We start from the raw sequence: 23746 nt of genomic DNA on the forward strand, positions 1-23746 counted from the left end.
AGAAGGATCCACCGGTATTTGCTGGGTTCTAGGTGACGACGTTGAAGACTGGTTGGAGCTATACGAGCGCGTGAGTGACTTTAACCACTGGAACGAATCAGCAAAACTTGCTCACTTCGCCTTCTACCTAACCGGAGTTGCGAAAACATGGTTTTACAATCATGAACTCGATTTGGTCAACTGGAGCATCTTTAAACACCAGCTACGCCAGATTTTCGCGAACTCGTCTGTCCGCTCCGATATCGCTAAGAAGAAGCTTGCTGAGCGTGTACAGCACTCAGGCGAGTCCTACACTTCGTACATAGAGGACGTCCTCGCCCTCTGCCGCCGCGTGAACACCTCGATGGCAGAGAGTGACCGTGTACGCCACCTGCTCAAGGGTATTGGGACTGCGGCATTCAATGCTCTTGTAGTGCTGAATCCCACTACCGTCGCCGACATCATCAGTACGAGTCAGCGTCTCGATGACCTTCATATGCTCCGCTTGCCCCCTGACACATCTGATTTCAAGGCGTCCAACGACAGCGAGCTACGTGCTTTGATTCGCTCCATCATCCGTGAGGAACTGCACGCCCAAGCTTCGTCAAACCCTCCTGAGGTCCATCTGACGCCTCCTGGTGGCGGCCTACGCCATATCGTGAGGGAAGAGCTAGCTGCCGTGACCTGCCCGCAAATCACGAGCCCGCACCCTATCCATACGCCAACGTACGCTCATGTTGCCTCTATAGCGCCACCCCCCCCCCAGCAGCCACCACAACAGGCACCTGCACCGCACATGTCCCTGAATCCTATCACTGCAAGACCATCGCCTGTTCCATCTTATAACGCATGGAGCCCACCTCGACCGGTTTGTTACTACTGCGGCATCCGTGGCCACATTTCCAGGTTTTGCCGACGCCGTCAGCAAGATGAAAGACGTGGCTATGACGGCTTTGAAAGGGATCAGTTTTCTGGCCCTGTACCACGACGTCGGCGTTCTGACTACGTTTACTATCCACCACGTTCCCCATCTCCACAGGACTTCAACACTGCCAGTTCATCGCGTTTCCCGCGTCGTCGCTCTCCATCACCGATGCGGCGCTCTTCTTCCCCTCTACGACCGGCTACTTCGTCCTCCGATCACCGCCCGGAAAACTAAATGGTGCAGCTTCAGGAGGGAAAGCTGCATCTTTTGGACAACGCGAAACGCCTCCGGAGCGCCCGTCAAATGTACTTTTGGTGTTTGTTGAAGGTGTCCGAATCGAAGCCTTGGTTGACACAGGTGCATCGCTTTCCGTTATTAGTGCTGACTTGTGTTCTCGATTGCGAAAAGTGAAGGCACCGTATAATGGCCCTCCCCTTCGTTGTGCTAATGCAGTTCTTGTTCAGCCCTCCAGTGTTTGCACTGCGCGCGTTTTCACTGATGGCATCCTCCACCACATTCAGTTCGTCGTGCTGTCTTCGTGCACTTACGCGATGATTTTGGGATGGGACTTCGTGTCCTCCGCCTCAGCTTTAATCTCTTGCCGTCAGCGAACTATTCATATGACAGACACTGAATCTTCGTCCTCTGTCAATGATCACAGCTTGCGTTTTGTCACGTCTACCGACTGTTTCATTCCCGCGGGCACTGAGCATATTCTGACGCTGACTTCCGACACTATTATTAATGGTGATGTGTTCCTTGCACCGAGTGGTTACTGCATTTCTGGTGGGCTTAGCCGTACTCCTAGCCTAGTACGGTTTCAGGACGGTAGAGCCTCAGTCGCTGTTCATAACGCTACTTCTTCGCCAGTTGTGCTCTCCCAGGGCTCTACTGTGACATGCTTTACTGACACCGAACCTCTTTCGCTAGTGCCGCTTCACACCGAATCACCACCTTTGTCTACCACAACTGATTATCACACTGCTGCCGCTGCTTTAACGGCCGCGATAAATCCCGATTTGACCACTGCGCAGAAAGAAGACCTTCTGGCACTCCTGCACAAACACAGAGCCTTATTTGACGTCCACTCCAAGCTTCTGGGGCGCACTTCCGTCGCAGTCCATCGCATCAAAACCGAAGGCAGTTCGGTTGTACGCCGCCGCCCGTATCACGTGTCTTCCGCAGAACGGAAAATCATTGCGGATAACGTTGATGACATGCTCAAAAGAGACATCATTCGGCCATCCTCCAGTTCTTGGTCGTCTCCTGTCGTGCTGGTTCGCAAGAAAGACGGCTCCGTACGATTCTGCGTCGATTATCGAGCCCTTAATAAGATCACGCGCAAAGACGTATATCCGATGCCAAGAATTGACGATGCCATTGACTCCCTCCAGGGTGCAGAATATTTCTCTAGTCTAGACCTCCGATCCGGATACTGGCAAATCCCCATGCACGAAGCGGACAAGGACAAGACAGCCTTTGCAACGCCAGACGGACTTTACGAGTTCAGCGTCATGCCATTCGGTTTATGTAATGTCCCTGCAACATTTGAACGCATGATCGACACAGTTTTACGTGGCCTTAAGTGGAAGACCTGTCTGTGCTATTTAGATGACATCGTTATTTTTTCTACAACTTTTAGTCAGCACCTTGAGCGCTTGGACGAAGTTTTCACTTGCATTTCCAACGCTGGACTCCAACTCAACACAAAGAAATGCCATTTTGCCAGAAAGAACATCAAAGCATTGGGCCATCTTATCAGCAAAGATGGCATTCGACCAGATCCCGAAAAGGTTGCTGCCGTGCATCGCTTCCCTCGCCCTGAAAATCAAAAGCAATTAAGAAGTTTCTTAGGCCTGGCATCCTACTTCCGCCGCTTCATCAGTCATTTTGCAGCCATGGCGTCGCCGCTACACAAGTTGCTCACGTAGGGCACTGCTTTCCCTTGGACAGATGAATGCGAACTTTCTTTCCAAGCCCTCAAGCAGGCATTAACCAGCGACCCTGTCCTCTGTCACTTCGATGACAACGCACCAACTTGCTTGCACACCGACGCTAGTGGCAATGGGATCGGTGCTGTACTTTTACAGCGTGATACGACCTCACGAGAGAGAGTTGTTGCCTATGCCAGTCGCGCACTAACACCTGCCGAAACGAATTACTCGATCACAGAACAGGAATGTCTCGCAGTATTTCCTAGGTATACTTTGTGGCGCAAAATACATTTCTGGAAAAGGGACAGAAGAAAGGGAGACAGTGAAGCGCCAAACTACCAACTCGTATTTTGCGCCACAAAGTATACCTAGGAAATCTAAGCACCAACTTGCCCAAGAAGAAGTCCTTTTGGAACATCTGTCTCGCAGTAGTTAGGGCGATCCAAAAATTTCGACCATATCTTTACGGACGCCATTTCACGGTCATAACCGACCACCACGCCTTATGCTGGTTGTCGTCAATCAAAAATTTGTCCGGACGACTTGGTCGCTGGGTGGTACGCTTACAAGAGTACGACTTTGACGTTGTCTACAAGTCTGGGGAAAAGCATCAAGATGCCGACGCTCTCTCTCGCTGCCCGCTGCCATTATTAGCTTCGAGTACACCTCTCCATTGCTCGCCACTTGATGATGAGACTAAGTCGTCACTCCCGTTATTACCGTTATTACCTCTCACGGTTACTGACACGTTATCTTCCCATCACCTCGCCTCGTGTCAACGTTCTGACCCCTACTGCGACAGCATCATCCAACGCCTGTGCGGAACTACATCTGCACCAAATGCCAGATTACGTCGACAACTGCGACTATTTAAGCTTGACAACGATGTGCTGTACCGCTACATATACAACTCCGACGGACACAGCTGGGTACCTATTCTTCCACGCTCGATGCGCACACAAGTCCTTGAAGCCTTGCACGACGACCCATCTGCTGGCCATTTGGGATTCCACAAAACATACCCACCGCGTTAGGAGCCGTTTCTTTTGGCCAGGCATGTCTACCTTTGTGGCCAGGTACGTCGCTTCTTGCGCTCAGTGTCAACGGCGGAAACGACCGACTTCGCCTCCTGCTGGGCTTTTACAGCCCATCCCATGTCCCGAGACACCGTTTGCCATCGTTGGGATAGACCTAGTCGGCCCTCTGCCCATAACGCCAGCGGGTCATCCATGGGTCGTGACAGCTGTTGACCAGCTCACACGTTACGCAGAGACCGCTCCTCTACGCTCTAGTTCAGCCTCCGACGTCGCCACCTTCTTTCTAGATGCCATTGTGCTGCGCCATGGTGCCCCTCGTATACTGTTAAGCGACCGCGGTAAGACTTTCATGTCAACAATGCTCGCAGAAGTACTCGGGGCTTGTGGCACAGTTCATAAGACGACATGCGCATATCACCCACAAACAAATGGCTTAACCGAGCGATTTCATCGCACACTAATAGATATATCGATGTATATCGGGCCAAACCACGACAATTGGGACAAACTTTTACCTTTCGTGACTTTTGCTCACAACACCGCTATCCAACGAACTACGGGATACTCACCTTTCTACCTAGTTTTCGGCCGTTCACCGACATTCACCATCGACGCCGCTTTTAACGCGATAGCGTTAAGGAGCTCGTGTCGCAGAAAAGCCGGTGTCGTCGGTGTCGGCGTCGGGTGTCGGCGTCGGCGGCGTTGACCGTGAGCGATAAATCACGGCAGGCGCTTCATAAATAAAAAGCAACTTCCAAGATTGGCCCGGTGGGAATCGAACCCAGGTCTCCGGAGTGTGAGACGGAGACGCTACCACTCAGCCACGAGTTCGATGCTTTCAAGCGGTGCAAACGCGCCTCTAGTGAATGCGGTGTTGCCTTCGAAACGAGCCATGGAAAGTTATACTGCGGTGTATATCGGTAATTATGAACATGTAACGTACAGAAGTCACAATTACACGAGTTGCGAAGTGCGTTTCCGCTGCATTTCTTCTGCGCTTTCCGCACACGCAGAGCCATCTTGCGGCAAACACAGAAGACCCCCTCCTCTCAATGTACGGCGCTGCCCCGACAGGAGGCGCGCCGCCCGCGCATTGGGACCGCTGCCAGGCGCGTCGCGGGACTCCCTCTCCCCTGACGACGCTTCGCCGTGCTCCCGGTTTAGATTACTATCTATCTCTCTGCCCGTGCCGATCACGACGTTTGGCTGGCGTAGATCGTTTCCCCTCCGAGACACCGAGTTCTTTGGTTCGTTTCGTTCGCTCAGGCGCACGTTTCGTTGCCGCGCCGAACGCTGCGTTGCTCGACGCTCACCGCGTGATAGGTGGGCGCTAAGTCCGATGCAGGGCGCATCGTAAGTGATTGCTGTGCCGTAGCGCATTGTCTTATACCCCTTGGCGGGTCGACGGGAACGCTGTCGCGTCCCACTCTTGAAGGCGAAGCTTAAGCGTCCTCCAATTTTCTTCAATGCTCCAACTAACACGTCAGACAGTACACCTGAACAGTTCGTTTCGAGACTTGAAGAATGCCGTCAACGTGCTCGTTTCAACACAGAAGTCAGTCAGCTAGATCGCAAGCAACGTTACGACATCTCTCGTCGCGACGTCTCCTTTCGTCCCGGAGAGGAAGTGCTTCTTTGGACGCCCATTCGTGCACCCGGTTTGTGCGAGAAGTTTGAATGCCGCTTTCTTGGACCCTATATGATTAACGAACAAACATCCCCCGTGAACTATCGCATTACTCCCGTAGACGTTTCTTCCGACCATCGTTGTCGCGGTTCGGAGATCGTTCACGTTTCGCGCCTAAAACGATTCCCTCCTAGCTAAGTCGCGGCCGGGCTGGCCGCTTGCGCGTGTGGGGAAATTAGTGTGAGCATTATTCATACGCTTCATATTCCCACCTGTACATACTCATCATCACCGTTTTGGGGCCTGGTGGTGGGGCTCTGTCTCGGGAGAAGAAAGAAGAGACTGGCTGCCTAAACCTCGTCTCACAATATATATATATATATATATATATATATATGGTATTACTTTCAACACAGACCCTGTATACCGATACAGGTTATGTCCTGAAAGTAGTCTCAGTGAATTTATTGTGACGCGACTGTACGACGGAGCGCGGTCCAACTGGTGGTGGCGGCGGAACTCAGCTAAGCAGCGCTCCGTAGCTCAGTGTGCACCGAGCAGCGATGAGTGTAGGAATGGCCTCTCCGTGAGAGTTATCTTTTATACTATGCAAGTGAACATGCAGCGCTCGTTAGACCACATATTTGCGATCCACTTTTGCGTGAGACTTGTCAAGACCGCTAGGTGAAACTGTTACTATGCTCAAGACTGCTTACGAAGAACATGCCCTGTCAGATCGGCAAGTGTTTCGCTGGCACAAGGCCTTCTAGGGAGGCCGGGAAGAGGTAGACGACGAGGACCCCGCCTGACAGCCATCCACGACCGTGGTACCACGGCTGACAATGTGACGCGAGTGAGGGAACTGTTTAACTGAGATCGACGATTAAGTTTTCGTTTAATGGCAGACATCTTGATCATTCAGAAAACTCGAGTTCATGAAATCATTACAAATGATATCAGCATGCGGAAGGTGCACGAAAATATGTTTCCAAAAGTGCTCACTGACGACCAAAAGTCACGCCGCTTTGAAACGCTCCAAGAAAACATCGGCATGTGCAAACGTGATCGAAAATATTTGTACAACGCCATTATCGGTGACGAGACTTAGGTATTTGAAAATGGCCCGGAGACCAAATGTCAATCATCGGAGTGGCACAGGCACTCGTCCCCTCGCCAGAAGAAAGCCAGGATGAGCAAATCAAAGATCGAGATCATGCTCATCACTTTTTTTTACATCCACTCACTGGTTCATCACGAGTTTACAGCACCAGGAACCGCTCTGACCTCCAAATTTTATGTGGCAGTCACGAAAAGACTGAAACGCAAGGTTCAACGCATCCGGCCGGACATTGCAGACAACTGGAAGTTGCACCGCGATAACGCGCGGGCCCACAGTACCTTCATCGTCACCGACTACCTGGTTAAAGCAGGGGTGCCAACGATCCCCCGGCACCTGTACAGCCCGGACTTGGCTCCCCCCGACATTTTTTTTGTTTCCACGCCTCAAACCCCCAGTGGAAGGCGAGCATTTTGGGACAGTGGACGGGATCAAAGCAGCTTGCGTCGCAGCGCTAGAGGCCATTCCGTAGGACTATCGCAACGCATTCGGGAGCTGGAAATCTCGCTGGAGCCGATGTGTCGACGCAAAGTGAGAGTATTTTGAACATGTTTAAATACTTTCAACTATAAATTCAACAAATGATTTTAATGGCCTTACTGACATTACTTTCAGGGCAGACGCTGTATATATATTGTGTTTCAGCTTTTTTAGTGTGACGCTGCGATTGGCAAGAGAGATGTAGCTCAACACGGCGTATGCTGAAGAACTCCAGGTCAACTGTCGGCATGCATTACAATTCTCCAAAACAAATAACGGCTTAAATCACACTTGTGCTCACCACTGTAGTCGAGGTCCCGTTGCCGCACCAACCACCTGAACAGCGAGGGTCCTTGCGGCGAGTGATGTATGGCAGCAGCAGAAAGGAGATCGGTATGAGCAGCGTGACACAGGCCGTAATGAGCACGAACGACCAGAAACTGTGTCCAACACGTCCAGCGGCCCGTGACGTTTCCTGCATACAAATCTCCCTATATATTGCCGCGGTACTGAAAATGACAAAGACGCTATGGTGTCTTCCTTAGACGACAATAAAGTGTGTGATGTCACATGGACTGCGAAGCCCTTTTTGTTCATTGTTTTCCTATTCGGCTGATAACTTGTAAGCAAAGTACTTTTTTTTTCGTAAAACATTTCGTGAAGGAACGGAGCACGCGGCCTTCTTCGTGAACACGGAACTTCGAAGCGGTCGCTTCCTTGGCTCATTTCATGTGGTTCACGAAGCCTCGAGTGGGCAGCAGTCCGTGACATACCATCCTTGTTGGATTCTCGGGGTCTCACTAAATTTGGAGCACGGATGGCGTGGACATGGACGAATGGATACGCTTGTACGAGCGTGTCAGCAGTTACAAGAGGCGGAACACTACGTTGATGTTGGCAAATATAATATTCAGCCTATGAAAAATGGCTTGCGTCGCGTATGAGCCGCACAAGCATAACCATACCATCAAGAACTAGTGCCAATAGAAGCTTATCGACCTATTTGGAAATCCTGTTCATGCAGACGGAGTCGACCGTAGCATAGATTGAGGATATTCTTGAGTAGTGGAAGAAAGTCGATAACAAGGTGCCAGAATCCCACCAAGCCGGGCACATTGTTAAGGGAATTGCGGATGATGTGTTCGCCCTTTTTGATTTCCAGAAATGTGCTACAGGCGATCGTATTGTGAAAAATGGTTGGCGCTTTTAGCAAGCGAAATGCAGTCGCATTAAAAAGCTAGTAAACAACCTGCCTCATGCTGCCGCAACATCGTCATAGCAAGGCCCGAAGTTACTAAACAATCTGCCCCATGCTGCCGCCACATCGTCATAGCAAGGCTCGACGCCGCCAAGTCAGCCAGTTGGACACGATAAATTGAGATGCATTGGTCTCGACCAGCTGGAAGCGATCGTCCAAAAGTTGTTCTTCCAGACATTACGACGACACATGTACCAGTGGTGTCCCCATTTGAAGCTGTCGTCCCGAATGTAATTGAGAAATTGGGCCTTTCGGTTGTTTGTTCCATCGGCGTACCCGAAGCTAATCGGGACCCATGTGTCACGAGCTCTGCTATTCGCTGTTACAACAAATCTCCTGAATAGCGAGCGGCCAATAACCGACCAGAATGTCTCAGCTGCTCTCGCGTTAGACACGTAGCGCCCAACTGCTACAACCATTTGTAGTTGTCCTTCCAATAGCAGCAACCGATGTATCCGTCGTCCATAAGGAAGCCCTCGTCGCTTTAATTCCCGATCTGAACCGCAGCATGCAGCCGTCATCGCTGCCCTAACCCGCCGTGCACCATCAGCGGAAAGACGAGGACTGATCTCTCCGCTCACCCTCCGTGCTTTGTCCCCATCCTACCATTGACGCTACCTTACGAAAAACTAGGCAGTGTCACTGCCAGAGGTGACTGCATTACAGACAGAGCCCGAAACACGTCTGCTAACTGTACCTACCTACCGCAGATCTGTCGATGTTGAAGTACACAGATGCTGCTTGATTTGCGGTGCTTGTTGAGATTGGAACAGATATCTCAGTTATGAACGCTAATCTACGTAACCAGCCTAGAAAGGTTGTGACACCGGCACCACGGTGCATGGTACTAGTCGCCGATAGTAGGACACCTGCCCTCCTTGGCCTGTGCACTGTCCTTGCGAGCATTGTCGGTCACCAGATGGTAATGTGTGGTCTTTTATGGCGCAAGGGCCACGTTTGGCCAAAGAGCGCCATGACAAGTGGTAGTGTTGACGATGTGTTGTGGATGACGTGCACAATGAACTCATCATGGTAGATGTGATATGGCTGTAAGAGGGCCTAAATATTTTCGCTGTAAGTGGCGTAGAATATACAGGTGCTAAAATAATGACGGTGACTAAGATGTGATGTGGGTTATGGCAATGGCCTTTCGTTAAAACATGATGGAATAAAACATAACACTGAGGCCATCGTTTCAAGAGAGCCCTTGAATGCAGTGTTGTTAGTCGTGTGCTTGAAGTTGCCTGACCAAATGATTTTCAGGGTGTCCGTTTCGGCTAAAAACTCTAAGACTGTTTCGAGATTAAAAAGCGGTTCATCGCTAAGAAAAAATGCAGGGTGAAGGGGTATATTCTCGCGATATGCAGCAGGGAAATACTTTTTCCTCTCTGTTTATATTGCAGGGCACTGAATAAGAACATGGAGGACTGTGAGACTATTACCGCACTTAACACAAGTTGGACGATCGCCCCCAGTCAAGAGGTGAGAGTGGGTACCGTATGTGTGGCCTATCCTTAATCGGCAAAAAATTACTTCCTTGTACCTTGCTATATTTCCATTTATCCAGTTCCCGAGTTTTGTTTTTATTATGTGAAGCTTATTCATTGCTTGTGTATCCCACTGGCCTTGCAGTGATTCTTCAATTTACTGCGTAGAAAAGGCTTTAGGTCTGTAGCAGGGATGGAGATATTTGAATCTGCATCGATAAAAGTTACTGACCTAGCGCTTTGGTCAGCAGCCTCGTTGCCTTTTATACCTTTGTGACCAGGTACCCAGCATATGACAATCACTTGATTGCACATATATAGGGAGCACAACAGACTGAACAGCGCACTAAAAACTCAGTTCTTATATTTTCTTGTACTGAGTAGGGCTCGGACTACACTAAGTGAATCTGTGAATACAATAGCCCTAGCAAGTTTTGTGAGCCTTATGTTTTGAAGAGCCGATAGTATAGCGTAGGGTTGCGCTGTAAATACACTTGTGTGTGGATTTAGTGCCCTGGATACTGAAAATGAAGGTCCCAGAGCTGCGTAGGAAACTCCTTTAGAGGACTGGGAAGCGTTTGTATAGTATTCTGTACAGGAGTACTGCTCCTGAAGTTCACGAAAGTGGAATTGTATATGCGCTTATGTCGCCCGCTTAGATATTTCTGCGAAAGAGACGTCGCATTCAATGGTCTGCCATTGCCATGGTGGAAGCAGGCGAGTGGGTGCCATTAGGACTTTCTCTGGGACTAAGACACCTGTTTCTTCTGCCAGTGTTATCGAACGAAGTATCAACGGAGCTCTAATAGTTGGGCGGTTACGAAGCAACCTGGCGGTAGACACTTGACGAATAGATTAGTGACCTGGATGCTGCACGTCTGATTTAACCTTGAGAGCATAGGCAAAAGTTAAATATGTCCGTTCGAGATGTAATGACCATTCATTACATTGCACATACAGGCTTTCTACGGGACTTGTCCTAAAAGCGCCTGTAGCCAGGCTTATACCCAAGTGGTGAATGGGATCTAGCATCTCTAAAGCACTAGGCGCAGCAGAGCTATATACTATTGCTCCATAGTCAAGGCGGGACCGTATAAGGCTTTTGTAGAGGCTCAAAAGGCATCTCCTGTCACTCCTCCAAGATGTGCGGGACAAGAGCTTTAGTAAATTTATTGTCTTCAGACACCTCGCTCTCAGATACCTAAGGTGAGAGACAAATGTTAGTTTCGAGTCTAAAATTATTCCTAAAAATTTATGTTCGTTCCTAAAAGATAGCGGCTGTCCCTTAAGATGGACAACAGGGTCAGGTAATATACCTCTCTTTTTAGAAAATAGAACGCACGTGCTTTTTGGGGGGTTTAACTTAAATCCATTCTCGTCAGCCCACTTAGATATTTTGTTTAGGCCAAGCTGTAAATGTTGCTCACAGATAAAATTATTGCATGATTTAAATCCTCTCTGTACGTCATCCACATACACTGAATAAAACATTGTTCGTGGTATGACCCTATAGAGGGAATTCATTTTTACGATGAATAGCATGCAGCTCAGCACACCACCTTGTGGCACACCTGTTTCCTGCGTAAATTGACGAGACAGCACTTTAGCAATCCTCACACGGAACGTACGATTAGAGAGGTAGCTTTGGATGAGGTTTAACAGACTGCCTCTGACACCCATACCAGCCAGATCACGGAGAATTCCAAAACGCCAGGTTGTGTCGTATGCCCTTTCGATATCTAAAAATACCGCTAATAAAAACTGCTTATGCACGAAGGCATCTCGGATATTCGCCTCCATGCGGACAAGGTGATTTGTAGTACCTCTACCCTCCCTAAAACCACACTGCAAGGGGTCTAGTATTGTGCTGCTTTCAAGATAAAGAATTAGGCGTCTGTTTACCATTTTCTCAAAGAGTTTGCATAGACAACTTGTCACGGCTATAGGCCTGTAGCTGCTGACCGTAGTTGGATCCTTGTCCTCTTTGAGAATAGGAATTACGACTGCTTGCTTCCAGGCAGGTGGAATATAACTGGCGGAGTATGTGGAATTAAAAAGTGATAGAAGGGTTTTGTGTGTTTCGGCGTGTAGGTATTCGATCATCTCATAAACTATTGGATCGCCCCAGGAGCTGATTTATTGCAACAATTCAGTGCAGCCTGAAATTCCACCATGTTAAATGGGCGGTTCTAAGGTTCCCTTTTATTTCCTTTCTGATTCAGAGGCTGCCGTTCCTCTTGTCGCTGATATCTTAGAAATGTATCTGCGTAGTGAGATGAACTCGAGATGTACTGAAAATGTGCTCCTAGCGAATCAGCCTGGTCCTCAGTAGTGTCTCCTCGTGTGTTTACTAAAGGTAGAGGATGAGTTTCGCGGCCTTTTATTCTGTTGACCCTATTCCAGTCTTTCCGTTCGTCTCTATATGAACTGATGCTAATAATGTATTTTTCCCAACATTTCCGTTTGGCCCGGTGGCGTGTTCTCCTTAGTGACTTTATTTTCTGGAAATTGATCATATTCTCGGCAATTGGAGATTCGCGAAGGTGACTCCACGCCTTATTTTGATTCTTACAAGCCTCTTTGCACTCGGCATTCTACCAGGGAACACGTCGTTTGAAGGGCGATCTATTTTATTCAGGGATACATAGTGACGCCGCATCAACAATAAATGCGGTCAGATTTGCCACGGCGTCATCAATAGAAAGTGCAGAGATGTCTTCCCAAGTCATTCGGGTGAGTTCTTTATAACGTTTGCAGTCGGCTGACTCGACTTTCCAGTGGAGGACGCATGGAGAGCATACATCACGTTTTGTTGATTTTATGACAATTGGAAAATGGTTGCTGCCATATGAATTTTTAAGCACGTTCCACTCTATATATGGTACGAGTGTACCAGATGCAATACATAAATCGATTGATGAAAATGTTTTGTTTGCCACGCTATGGAATGTTTTGGAATGAAGAGTGTTGTGTGCATTAAAATCTCCGACGACAATATAAGGTTCGGGTAGTTCATTCATAAGGCAATTCTGTTTTTAAAAGATGGTAGTTCGGGGGGATGTATAGTGAGGAAATTGTTACCAGTTTATCAAACAGTATTGCACGGACTGCAACTGCCTCTAGATGTGTTTTAAGCGGCAATTGCCGGCAAGCAACACCCTTATCTACAATTATTGCCACACCGCCAGACGAGGCAAGGGCTTCGTTGCGGTCTTTTCAGTAAATGGCATACTGTTGAAGAAAGTTCGTGTGTGAAGGATTAAGATTCGTTTCTTGGACACACAGCGCCCTTGGATTGTACTTATTTAAGAGTTCCTTGATGTGGTCTAGGTTGTGGAGTAAATTCTTGACGTTCCATTGTATTATCTGCGTAACCATATTGTATGTGTTTTGTGCTGTGTGTCTAAGAAATGTAGATTATAAAAGGTCACGAGACCTTTTTAGGCCCCTTGATACGAGCTCTCTCTTTCTTCTCGGCGCGCTCGAGGGAGCTGCGCCGTTCCTTGGGCATCTGAGACGTCGGATTTGTGCTTGTATCCATCACCTCGTCTGATTCGGCGGATACTGCCCGCGGAGCAGGCACTTTCACGGAAGTGGTGGGCCGATCTGCACGGGCAGTGGCCCTGGGTACAACAGGCCCGGAGGTCTGCTGGCCCTCATTTGCGGGCGACGGAACAGCGCTGGCTGTCCCAGTCAGGGGGGCAGATGGCGTGACCGCCGTCAATTTCCGAGTGACTTGGGCGGCCGTCGAATGATGCGGCGCTGCGCCCCGCCGCGCCACATCGGTGTAGGAAGGACTGTTCTGATTTTTGGAAAGAAACGCTTGCGCGCCTCTGGGAAAGTCACATTTAGTTTCACTTTGAGTTCTATTATTTGTTTTTCTTTTTTCCACGAAGGGCAGGATCCCGAGTAAGCAGGGTGGTCGGATTCACAGTTGGCACAATGGGTCGCTGAACTGCAAACATCAGAAGAGTGTTCGATGAAGCTACACTTGGCACAAGTAGCACGCCTTCTGCAGGTTAGTGACCCGTGCCCAAAACGCTGACACTTAATGCATCGACGCGGGTTTGGAATGTATGGTCTGACACGAAGCTTGCAGTAACCGGTCTCGATTCAGGAAGAATGCTGGTTCTAAAAGTTATGATAACGTGCCTAGTTGGTACTTCTTTGTCATCTTGTCTTATTTTAATCCTTTGCACCTTGACAACGTTCTGTTCTTGCCATCCTTCTAGCAATTCACTTTCACTAAGTTCGAGAAGGTCATCTTCCGAGATGACCCCGCGCGCTGTATTCATCGTCCTGTGTGGGCCTACTGAGACCAAAATGTCCCCGTACGCTAGAAGTTTTTAGAGTCTTCGAGAAGAAGATGCCCGCTTCTTATCTTGGTACTTTATACCCTGGGCCGATCGTTTCAGTGAGGGATTTGGCTACAAGAAAAGGTGATATTATTCGGACTGTCTTAGTTTCTTGTTGACTCTGAACTACGTGGTATTTCGGAAAGGACTCTTTAGGTTGCATAAAAAAGCTGAATGGATCATCGGTGCGCCCCCTCTTCAGGGAGCGATCAGGCAATGGGGGAAAAGCGTTTGCCATACAAAGTTTGGAAATTCGGCGGCGATGGTGGAGACCCACCACCGAGCCCAACAAGGGGACGCTACAAGTTCGGGGGAATACCTGCAGACGTCAGCCATGCATCGCCGCTATAACCTAATATAATATACCCAAGTTTGGATAATTACACCAGGTTAAACCTTGCCGCCCAGAATACGGAAGTGAGAAGAAGTGATAAGGAGAGAGGAAAAAAGAAAGAGCGAGAGAGAAAGCAAAAGATTCAAGAGGGGGAGAGGAAAAGGCGACTGCCGATTTCCTCCAGATGGGTCAGTCTGGAGGTGCCGTCTATGTGAAGCAGAGGCCGAAGAGGTGTGTTGCCTCCGCCGGGGGGCCTTAAAGGTCCACACACACAGCATCGGCTCAACACCCAATGTCCCCCTTTCCCCAGACACGGCTAAGCCGTGCACAACTGCACGCGGGAGGGGCCAACCCTCGTGTGCTCGGGTACGTGGTGTCGCAACACACCAAACGCTTACTCACGCAGACGCCCCTGCGTGGGTCGGTCACCAGATCAGCGTTTGTTTTGCCAAACTGAAACATTGTCATTATCACCTGACTCTCGGTTTCAATTTTCTCTCGTACAGCTGGGCCCGTGTTGAGTGCGTCACGGGTCTCTTCCGACGTGTACTCTATCCGTATCCTTAAGTCTGCCGTAATGCGCCCTAGTCGGTTATGCTGTCTTCAGTTGCCCGGCGGCCGTCACAACCCATGTCATTTTCGCGATCTCCTTACCAGTCCCCAACAGCGAATATTTGCCATGTTCCCAACGTTGTTCTCACGCCATCCATTGTTCGCATGTTACCTCGTCACCGCCAGCAGCCATAAGAAACCTCACCTTTCCTTGCTTTTTCGCGCTTTTCCGTGCTTTTTCCCAGTATTCACGCAAGTGCTCCAACAAGGAAGCGCCGTTGCTGCCCTGTCTCCGGCAGAAGATTGTCGTATTTCTACGGTAGCACATGGCGCCCCCTCAAGTCCTTCGACCGCGCCAATTCGCTATGAATGGCACAGCGATGAATTCGACCACATGGTCATTACGGATCTACCACCAGTACACGCAGAAGCTCTCTCTCGTCGATTGGTTTGTCTTTCAGTTTGTATTTTCACTGGGTCGTACAAATGATGACAGTCGTCGCGTTTGCACTGGTATAGCAAACTCCAGCATTCAATGCCTTTACCACATCTGCACCTTTGAGCGCGAAATCATGCATAAAGAAGTAAAGATGCTCTCGGAATGTAACATTGGGCCTTCATCCAGCCGTGGGCATTTCGTGTTGTGACAGTTAAAAAAAAAGACAACATCAGGCCGTTCAGTGGGAAATATCACCACTTGAGCACACTATCTAGAGAACAAAGGCTTGAGCACCGAGAAGGACGCGTCCGGCTGCCTTCATAGAGCGAAATACCTATCGGTGAAGGCAGTAAGCTGCCGTCACATAACATGTTATTGGCAATTCTCTGACGGCTAACGGGAAAAGAAGATCGCCATCGTTGCAGCTCACGTTTTTTACTAGATTAAAGTCATTGCTCTGGTCTAAGCCATGCGCTAGCAACATTGAGCGCATGATAGACTCTCCGTGGATTGAAATGGCCGACTTTTCACTGCTACATTGGTAATATCATCGTTTTCTGGCCGACCGTTAGAAGCCACTTCCAGCCTATCTTGTCGATTCGCGAAGTGTTCTGTGTCACAGGCCTGCAGTTCAACTCGTCGAGACGCTGCTTTCGTCCCCGCCAGATCACCATGCTTAGCCGCCTTTTGAGCGCAGCTGTTCATCCAACCTGATAGAGGGAATATTGGCGCTGTGATAGTTTCCTGCACCTTGCGCAGCCTAAGATGTTAGCAGCGTTCTTGTCTTGTGCGCATAGTTCCGCTGTCTTATGCCGACGTCGCTTGTCTATAGCATCGGTGTTGTCCTTGCGCAACATCAACGTATGGGTTCGTTTCTTCATAGCATGCAGCAGCCGAAGTCTCTCGCCATGAAAGCGCAGTCACTTGATCACCGAGCGCGATTGTCTTGCCCTCGTTTGGGCGATTGCGAAGTTTGCTTGCGAACCATGCTCTATGCTGGCTCTCGAAAGTGAAATGTACGAGAAGTCGACTTGGTTCCTACCGAGTTTGGTGTCAGGTCAAAACAGTGGCTAGGTTGTACCAGTCGAATCTAATGCGCCCTCCAACCAGCCAACGACCGACGTTACTCATGTCGTCCGACAAACGCCGTATGCGCTGGCTTGCGATGTAGAATTCTAACGAGCACCAGGTCGCTGCTCCCGCACCAGGAGTGCAATGTCTATAGTATGAAGACGACAAAGAGGCTTTGGTGTCTTCAGAAAAACTAAGGCGTATTGCACAGACTGCGACGCTGTCTCGGTTTATGTTCTGACTCTATCTCAGCTTACAACATTCAAACAGTAGCAAATGAATATCTAGTCCTAATATCGAGTGAGAAGCGCCATACCTGACTAATCGATATTCCCTATAAATCGTGTAGCTGGGTATTCTGTCATGACTATATCGATTTTACATTTTGCTGGTGACTTACTTTTGTCGAAAGAACAACGTTATGACTTTATCTCTTGGCTCAAGGTACAGTCAATCTTTCCGAGAGTGCTTCAGAAGTTCCACCGAAGTCTTGATTAATCAGATAATGTCGTCCCGTTTATACGCGAGCACCAGTGATCACTCTGTAATTCACGATGATAAGCTTGGAGCCCTAAAATACCCGCCGTGGTTGCTTAGTGGTTATGGTGTTGGGTTGTTGAGCACGAATTCGCGGTATCGAATCCCGGCCACGGCGGCCGCATTTCGGATGCGGGCGAAATGCGAAAGCACCCGTGTGCTTAGATTTAGATGCACGTTAAAGAACCCTAGTTGGTCAAAATTTCCGGAGTCCTCCACTACGGCGTGCTTCATAATCAGAAAGTGACTTTGGTACGTAAAACCCCATAATTTTAAGCCCTAAAATGCATCAGCTGGCAGAGAATTGCTGATGGTTCCTCTCGTGCTAGATACGCGCACATATCGCAGTATTACTCGTGGATCTTCTTTGAGACAGCGTGTAGACGAGGCCTATCCTGAACAAGATTAGCCCAAACTGTTATAACGTGGACGAGATGGAGTTTAGTGCCTTTCCCTGCAAGTACACGAATATAGAGTAAGCCCGACAATAGGAGAACGCACATCGCTGCTGTCAAAGCTGGGTGTTCCATCTTCTCCGCCAGGTCCTGTCGGTCGCGCCTGCCGCGCCTGAACCGGCGGCCTTAGAAGCTCCGGGACTGCGTGCTCTGGCCGATGTGCTCGTTTTACAGCCCTACGCCCTTCGGCCCTTTGTACTGGGCTTTGAACCTGCAAGGGCAGAGGTCATTATTTCACTTTCATAACAACTGATCCAGTTGTAGTGTCCACGATCATAAAACCCCCTACAGGAACAACTAGGGCATTGGAATGCCTTAATTGGACATTGCATGGAAGTGCACTGGATTGTAAAAAATGCCCCATGTGAGCAAAACATAAAAAAGCCCTCTACGTGAGTTTATCAAGAAAACGATTTTGATATTTGTGCGTATTAATAACTTCGCACCTTTCAGTAGCGGGTTACAGAGGCGCGGCTGTTCATTTCATTTGTATTGAAAGAATTCAAGTGCGTACGGGTCTGCGAGCGAGAGTTAATATTCTAGGATTCTGGAAAAACTTCCTAGATGACCAAAATACTTTCATTTGAAAGGCGAGCACCATTTTACTACAGCCAGCCGTTCCTTGCGGAATCTTATCGTGGAAAGTCAATGGCTATACAAGATTTTGGCGTATTTACGGAAGCTCTTTAGTAGGTGCTAGTGGAAATAAATTTCCCGCCAACTTAGGCATGTAGTACTGCGGCAGTCTGCAATAATGGACGGTGTTCTCCACGAGATCTAAAAAATGCAGCTTCCATGGAGCACTCGCATAATGAAATCAGGTCTGATGCCAGCGCGATGCCTGTGCAGCTCGCCAGTTGCTTCTCAGTGAAGGAAACTCCAGTGCGAAGACGTTTTTGGAATACAGGAGATTTAAAAAAATATGCAGTAAACTGATATCATAAGCAGTTTGCAGTTGACATCGCCCTGTTCAACAACACCGTGAATAAATTGTGACTAATGACTGAAGCCCTTAACCGGGAACGTGCGTAAGTATGGTTAATGATAAATATGCAGAAACAAAAGTATTGTTCAATAGCCTTGCCAGTGACGACATATAAACTTTATTTTTCGGGAAGAAATTTTAAGGAATGGTGGTAGGAGCCCCCACTCTAGGGCCCGACTCACCTCGGCCGCCTGCCTGCCTGACCTGGATAATTAAGGACTTTTGTCCTGCCAAGTCAGAATGGGCGAGTTGTGCCTCCACTGCTCCATCTTGTCATTGGTATTTGGCTTATGAAAGCGCTTAGTCCACTTCCAGGTTACATGAATTAGGGTGGGTATGCCACTGCACCAAGGGCTGTTGGCGCTATAGCGAGTCGGATACATGGTGTTTAGCAAATTTAGATAGGGGATTAACCCAGTATATATTTTGCAGCAATCGGCGGTCTCTTTCCTGCTAAGTTGAAAGGGAGGCGGCGGGTATTTTCTTCGGACTCCACGCTGGTGTGCCACAATGTCTTTGGAATTTAATTTGATGGGATTTTGAGAGGTAGAGTGCGAGTGGTTGGGGATAGAAGAGGCTGCCGGCGCTCCGTTGGTACACCCTCGAGCTAACGCATTAGCCTGTTCGGTTTCTTGTACCCCCGCGTGTCCCAGGCACCAGCCTAGGCGATGGCGTTGGTTGAAATATTTGGGAACTATAGCGAAGCTAGCCGTAGTCACGTGCCCCTGCATACAAAGCTGCGTCCGTGTAGTAAGTATAGCATCTAGAGTTATTGTCGATTGTCGATTATCGATTATCGTTACATCGATTGAATATGCTGTGCGATCGGTTTGCGCCTTTCGTTGTTGTACTCTGGATGTATGTTCTTCGGAATTGGAGCTACTGTAATTTTGGATCTCACCAAAAGGCGGAGAGGTACGGCCTGTTCGGTGACATAAATCGGGTATGCTGGAATATTGAGTCGAGCCACTATTGCCCTACCAGCTTTTGCAAAGCTGAGGCATGCCCTGTGTCGCATCAGAGTGGCCTGCCTGAGTTCACCGAAAGCATTATTTACTCCCATAGCATGCGCTCCGTGGAGGTACATTTAGGCACGCCCAGAGCCGCCTTCAAGGCGGTTCGAAGTATCGTCTTGGCCATCATTTCCTCTTCCCTGTTAAGGATTTGTTAAGGTAAGCCATAGGTGATTCCACTAATTACTAAGGTCTCTACGAGCCTCAGGGTATCATGGCATGCCCACCTTTAAATACGTCACTCGACGTATCATTTCGGCTATGTTATAGGTTGTGGATTTGAGGGTTTTCAGCGTCTGTGCGGCTCTGCCGTCGCTCTGAAGCCCAAAACCCAATACTCGCATCCAGGGTGCCTCTCGGATCATGTGGTCCTCAAACCACAATGTTAATCGACCCTCAGGAGTTAAAGCCTTTCGCATGTATCCAGATGACCTCGGATTTTTCGGGCGCACACTTCACCCCGCTTCGTCGGGAAAATTTCTCTACCGCAATACTGCGCTTTGGAGCATATAATTTTTATCCCATAGGGAACCTCTGTTCGCCCACAACGTGATGCCATCCGCGTAGAGCGTGTAACCTACGTCGTGTATCCGATCCAGATCACGTGCAAGATGACACATCGCCATGTTGAAGAGCAAAAGCGATATTATTGCTATTATTAGGAACAGCCGGGCTTCACTGAAATTCTAGTTGACATTATTGGAAAGGAAATGAAGCCGGCTAGCCATGTGACGCATAGGGCAGATAAACGGCGTATTAAGCTATTAAAGCATTAAAGTTGCAGAACAGGCGCCAAGGGAAGAGAAGTGCAGTCGAGGATGGCAGAAAACTAAGTGTGGCGATGAAATTAGGAAATTTGCACGTGCAATTAGAAATCAGCAGGCGCAATACAGAGGTAAATAAAGATAGGTGGGAGAGGTCTTCGTCATGGAGTAGACATAAAAATAGGCTGATGGTGCTGACGATATCGTTCAACTGCTTGAAATATTTTGTTTCAACTTGTTATGTTGCATCCATCGTCATAAGGAAAATTATGAACTACCCTGGCACCGCTGCACTAGAGTAGCGTCCAAAAAAGGCTGGAGGTAGGAAAGAAGTGCTTCTCTATAAATTATTGACCTGCTGTGGTTGCTCAGTGGCTATTGTGTTGGGCTGCTGCACACGAGGTCGCGGTATCAAATCTCCGCATTTCGATGGGGGCGAAATGCGAAAACACCCATGTACTTTTTAAGTGAGCGTTAAGGAACCCCAGGTGGTCGAAATTTCCGGAGTCCTCCACTACGGCGTGCTTCATAATCAGAAAGTGGTTTTGGCACGTTAAAGACCATAATTTATTTTTTTTATAAAGAATTGCCCCATGTGATCAATACGCTTTGTAATTTCGGGTCTCTGATATTTTGCTACAGAATTCTGAGCTCACCCTCAGGAGTACAAAAACGAGTAACATCATATCACCCTTATTTGCAAATGCGAAAGGCCGCTTTAGCTTGTTACAGTAGCGATGTTCAGCTTGTGCTTACTTGTGTAATGTACCGCGCATAACTGCTATTATCGCTCCACGTGATAAGTGAAACTTAGGCGTTTGTAACCCCAAGCTAGTTTTCAGTCACCGGTGTACGCTTTGCTGTAAGTGCATATACGCAATTCGTATTATTTGCCTATTACAGCTTTTTTGAGCCTGCCAGCCTATATCTATCTATCTATCTATCTATCTATCTATCTATCTATCTATCTATCTATCTATCTATCTATCTATCTATCTATCTATCTATCTATCTATCTATCTATCTATCTAATCTATCTAATTTCCTCTAGCACCGAGCCAGTGGCACAAGTTGCCTACCAGCTTGGGCTTCTTAGTTGTGTGCTTGCGGCCTTGATGCCGACGTGGTCATTCGTAATTCGTGCTTCATCGTTGGACCCTGGTCGTGCCGTCGTCGTCAGGTTTTCTACCACGATTCAGTGGCCGCAGTTTTGTCTAGTAGCTCGGATCATAAGATATGTGCTTGCGGCTGTGAATTCATCGGCGTCGTTGCAACGGGGTCACACCAGCTTCATCATTCGACTGTCATAATGCCGTACCAGCCATGCCATCGCCTGCATACAGGCTTGGAGATACACTCATCGACACGCCATTTCGTTGTCAACCCATAGTGGTCATACCGTTGTCGGGTGATCGTCGTCATTATATCATCTTCATGAAGCTGTCGTCATGCGTTCGTTGTCGAACCATTGTCGTGATACCGTCGGGGTCGTTCCGTCGACGTTATTCAAACTTCACCTGGCTCTCGACACGTCATCTTCTTATTCTGCCGTCGTCATAGGTTTTCAATATGTCGTCGTCGTCACGCTGTCGTTCTATCAACGTCATCACTTAGGCAACGCCATTCCATTGTCGTCGAGCCGCTGTCGTCTACCAGTTTTGTCGTTCCATCAGCGTGAGTCGTTCGCCATTGTATCGTAATTATGCTTTCGTCATTCAGTCGCGATTGCGCCGCGATTGTCATGACATCGTCGTCATTGCATCCTCGTCACACAGTCGCTATCGTATATCTCTTGTAATGCTGTAGTCGTCATGCTGTCGTAGTCATGCCATCAACGTATCTCCAGCTTTGTCATCCGACACGTTATACCATCATCGCCATACAGGCTTCGCGACACAGTCGTCGTCATGCCAGCGCGGTCAAACACTTGTCGTCATGCCATTCTCCTCATACCGTTGGCAACCGGTCGCGTAGTGGGGTGAGTTATACAGTCACTGTGATGCGTTTGTTGACGTACCATCCGTGGGATGCCGTCGCGGTTCTTACGCCTTCGTTGCTCTAACTTCAACATCCGAGTATCAGTCATCATGGGCTTGTCGTTTCGTAGTCGCTGTCATACAATGGCCGTCGTTACATCGTTGTGGTGCCGCCTTCATCGATTTATCGATGTTATTTGTATTTTGTCATTCTAGAGCAATTAAGCTGCTGTCAATCGATATGATCATGCCGCCGTTCATGGCATCGTCGCCATTGCGTCACCGTGAATAATCGTGCATCCGTTGTCTAACCATAACTGTCATGCCACCTTGATTGTATACGTGTCATCGCCATCATTCCAGCTCTGCCATGCTGCTGTCTTCATACCACCGCTATCATGCCATTGTTCTCATACGCTCGTCGTATTCCCATTGTCCTTATGTCGTCATCGCTATACCATCGTCATCCTTTTAGAACCGTCATCTTATTGGCGTCAGCCCTTCGTCGCTATCCCTCATTTGTCGTTCCACTGACGTCATTCATTCCTCTCCATTTCATACACGTCACTGCGTCGGCCTTATACAGTCACCAGTGTGCCGTTATGCTTGTGACCTTGGGAAGTGAGTGCCGTAGCTAGTGGGACAATACCGCAGTGTGCCGCATAAAACAGAAATAATGGATGTCTGAGAATTACCACTACAGGTCTTAAATAAACGTGAACGCAGAAATAATGTGTGTCGCTGCATTGCTCGTGTGGTAGCCATATTACCATTAAGCATTAGGTCGTCGTGAGATGACTTGTGCCATAATGTTTTTGTGCCGAAACGGCGATCCCATATATACAGCATATTGGGAGACTCCAGATTAATTTTCACCACCTGGACATCTTTAACGTGCACTCCGCGGGCCTTCCCGCATTTAGACCCCATTTAGGCCACCGCAGCCGGGATTTGATTTCGCGGCACCATGCTTAGCCGCTAAGGCACCACAGCTGCTTCCCGCGGATAGTGCAGTCGCAGTTCCCATGAGTATGTGTCGCTGAGCATATGCCTCTCCGTATGTCGTCATGCCACTGGACATGTGCTACCGCCTTCTAACCTTCGTCGTCAGGCCGTCATTCTCACGGCATCATCGTCATACAGCCGTCATCAGGCCGCCGCACACCATCGTCGTCATTACAGTCGTCGGCACACAGCCATCTTCTTACACTCGTAGTCATCTCATTGTCGTCATTTCATCGACGTTTTGCCAAATGCGTCGCTGCAGCGACTTCAGTCCTTCGTGATTCCATCGTATTCATGCTGTCGTCGTTCTGTAGTTATTAGGACGTCGTTGTCATGCCATCGTCGGGATACCGTCGTGGTTAATCCAGAGTCCTGATTGAAGCTTTTCGATCCTACTCTCACCAAACCATCGTCGC

General features: G+C 48.7%; 1 protein-coding gene across 2 annotated transcripts in view; it reads right to left on the reverse strand.

Annotated features, from left to right (window-relative positions):
• LOC135904321 (uncharacterized) overlaps nucleotides 1-23746 on the reverse strand; it is a 107700-nt gene that overhangs the window by 79467 nt on the left and 4487 nt on the right. Inside the window, exons 3-4 of one of the 2 annotated variants that reach the window (XM_065434944.1) lie at nucleotides 17634-17798; nucleotides 7401-7574 (exon numbers count right to left, since the gene is read on the reverse strand). In XM_065434944.1, the coding sequence (XP_065291016.1) occupies nucleotides 7401-7574; nucleotides 17634-17798 (339 nt within the window). The remainder of the gene's footprint in view (nucleotides 1-7400; nucleotides 7575-17633; nucleotides 17799-23746) is intronic. The other variant, XM_065434945.1, reaches the window with a different exon arrangement.

The sequence above is a fragment of the Dermacentor albipictus genome, chromosome 2 (assembly GCF_038994185.2).
Source record: "Dermacentor albipictus isolate Rhodes 1998 colony chromosome 2, USDA_Dalb.pri_finalv2, whole genome shotgun sequence".
NCBI classification, from domain to species: domain Eukaryota; kingdom Metazoa; phylum Arthropoda; class Arachnida; order Ixodida; family Ixodidae; genus Dermacentor; species Dermacentor albipictus.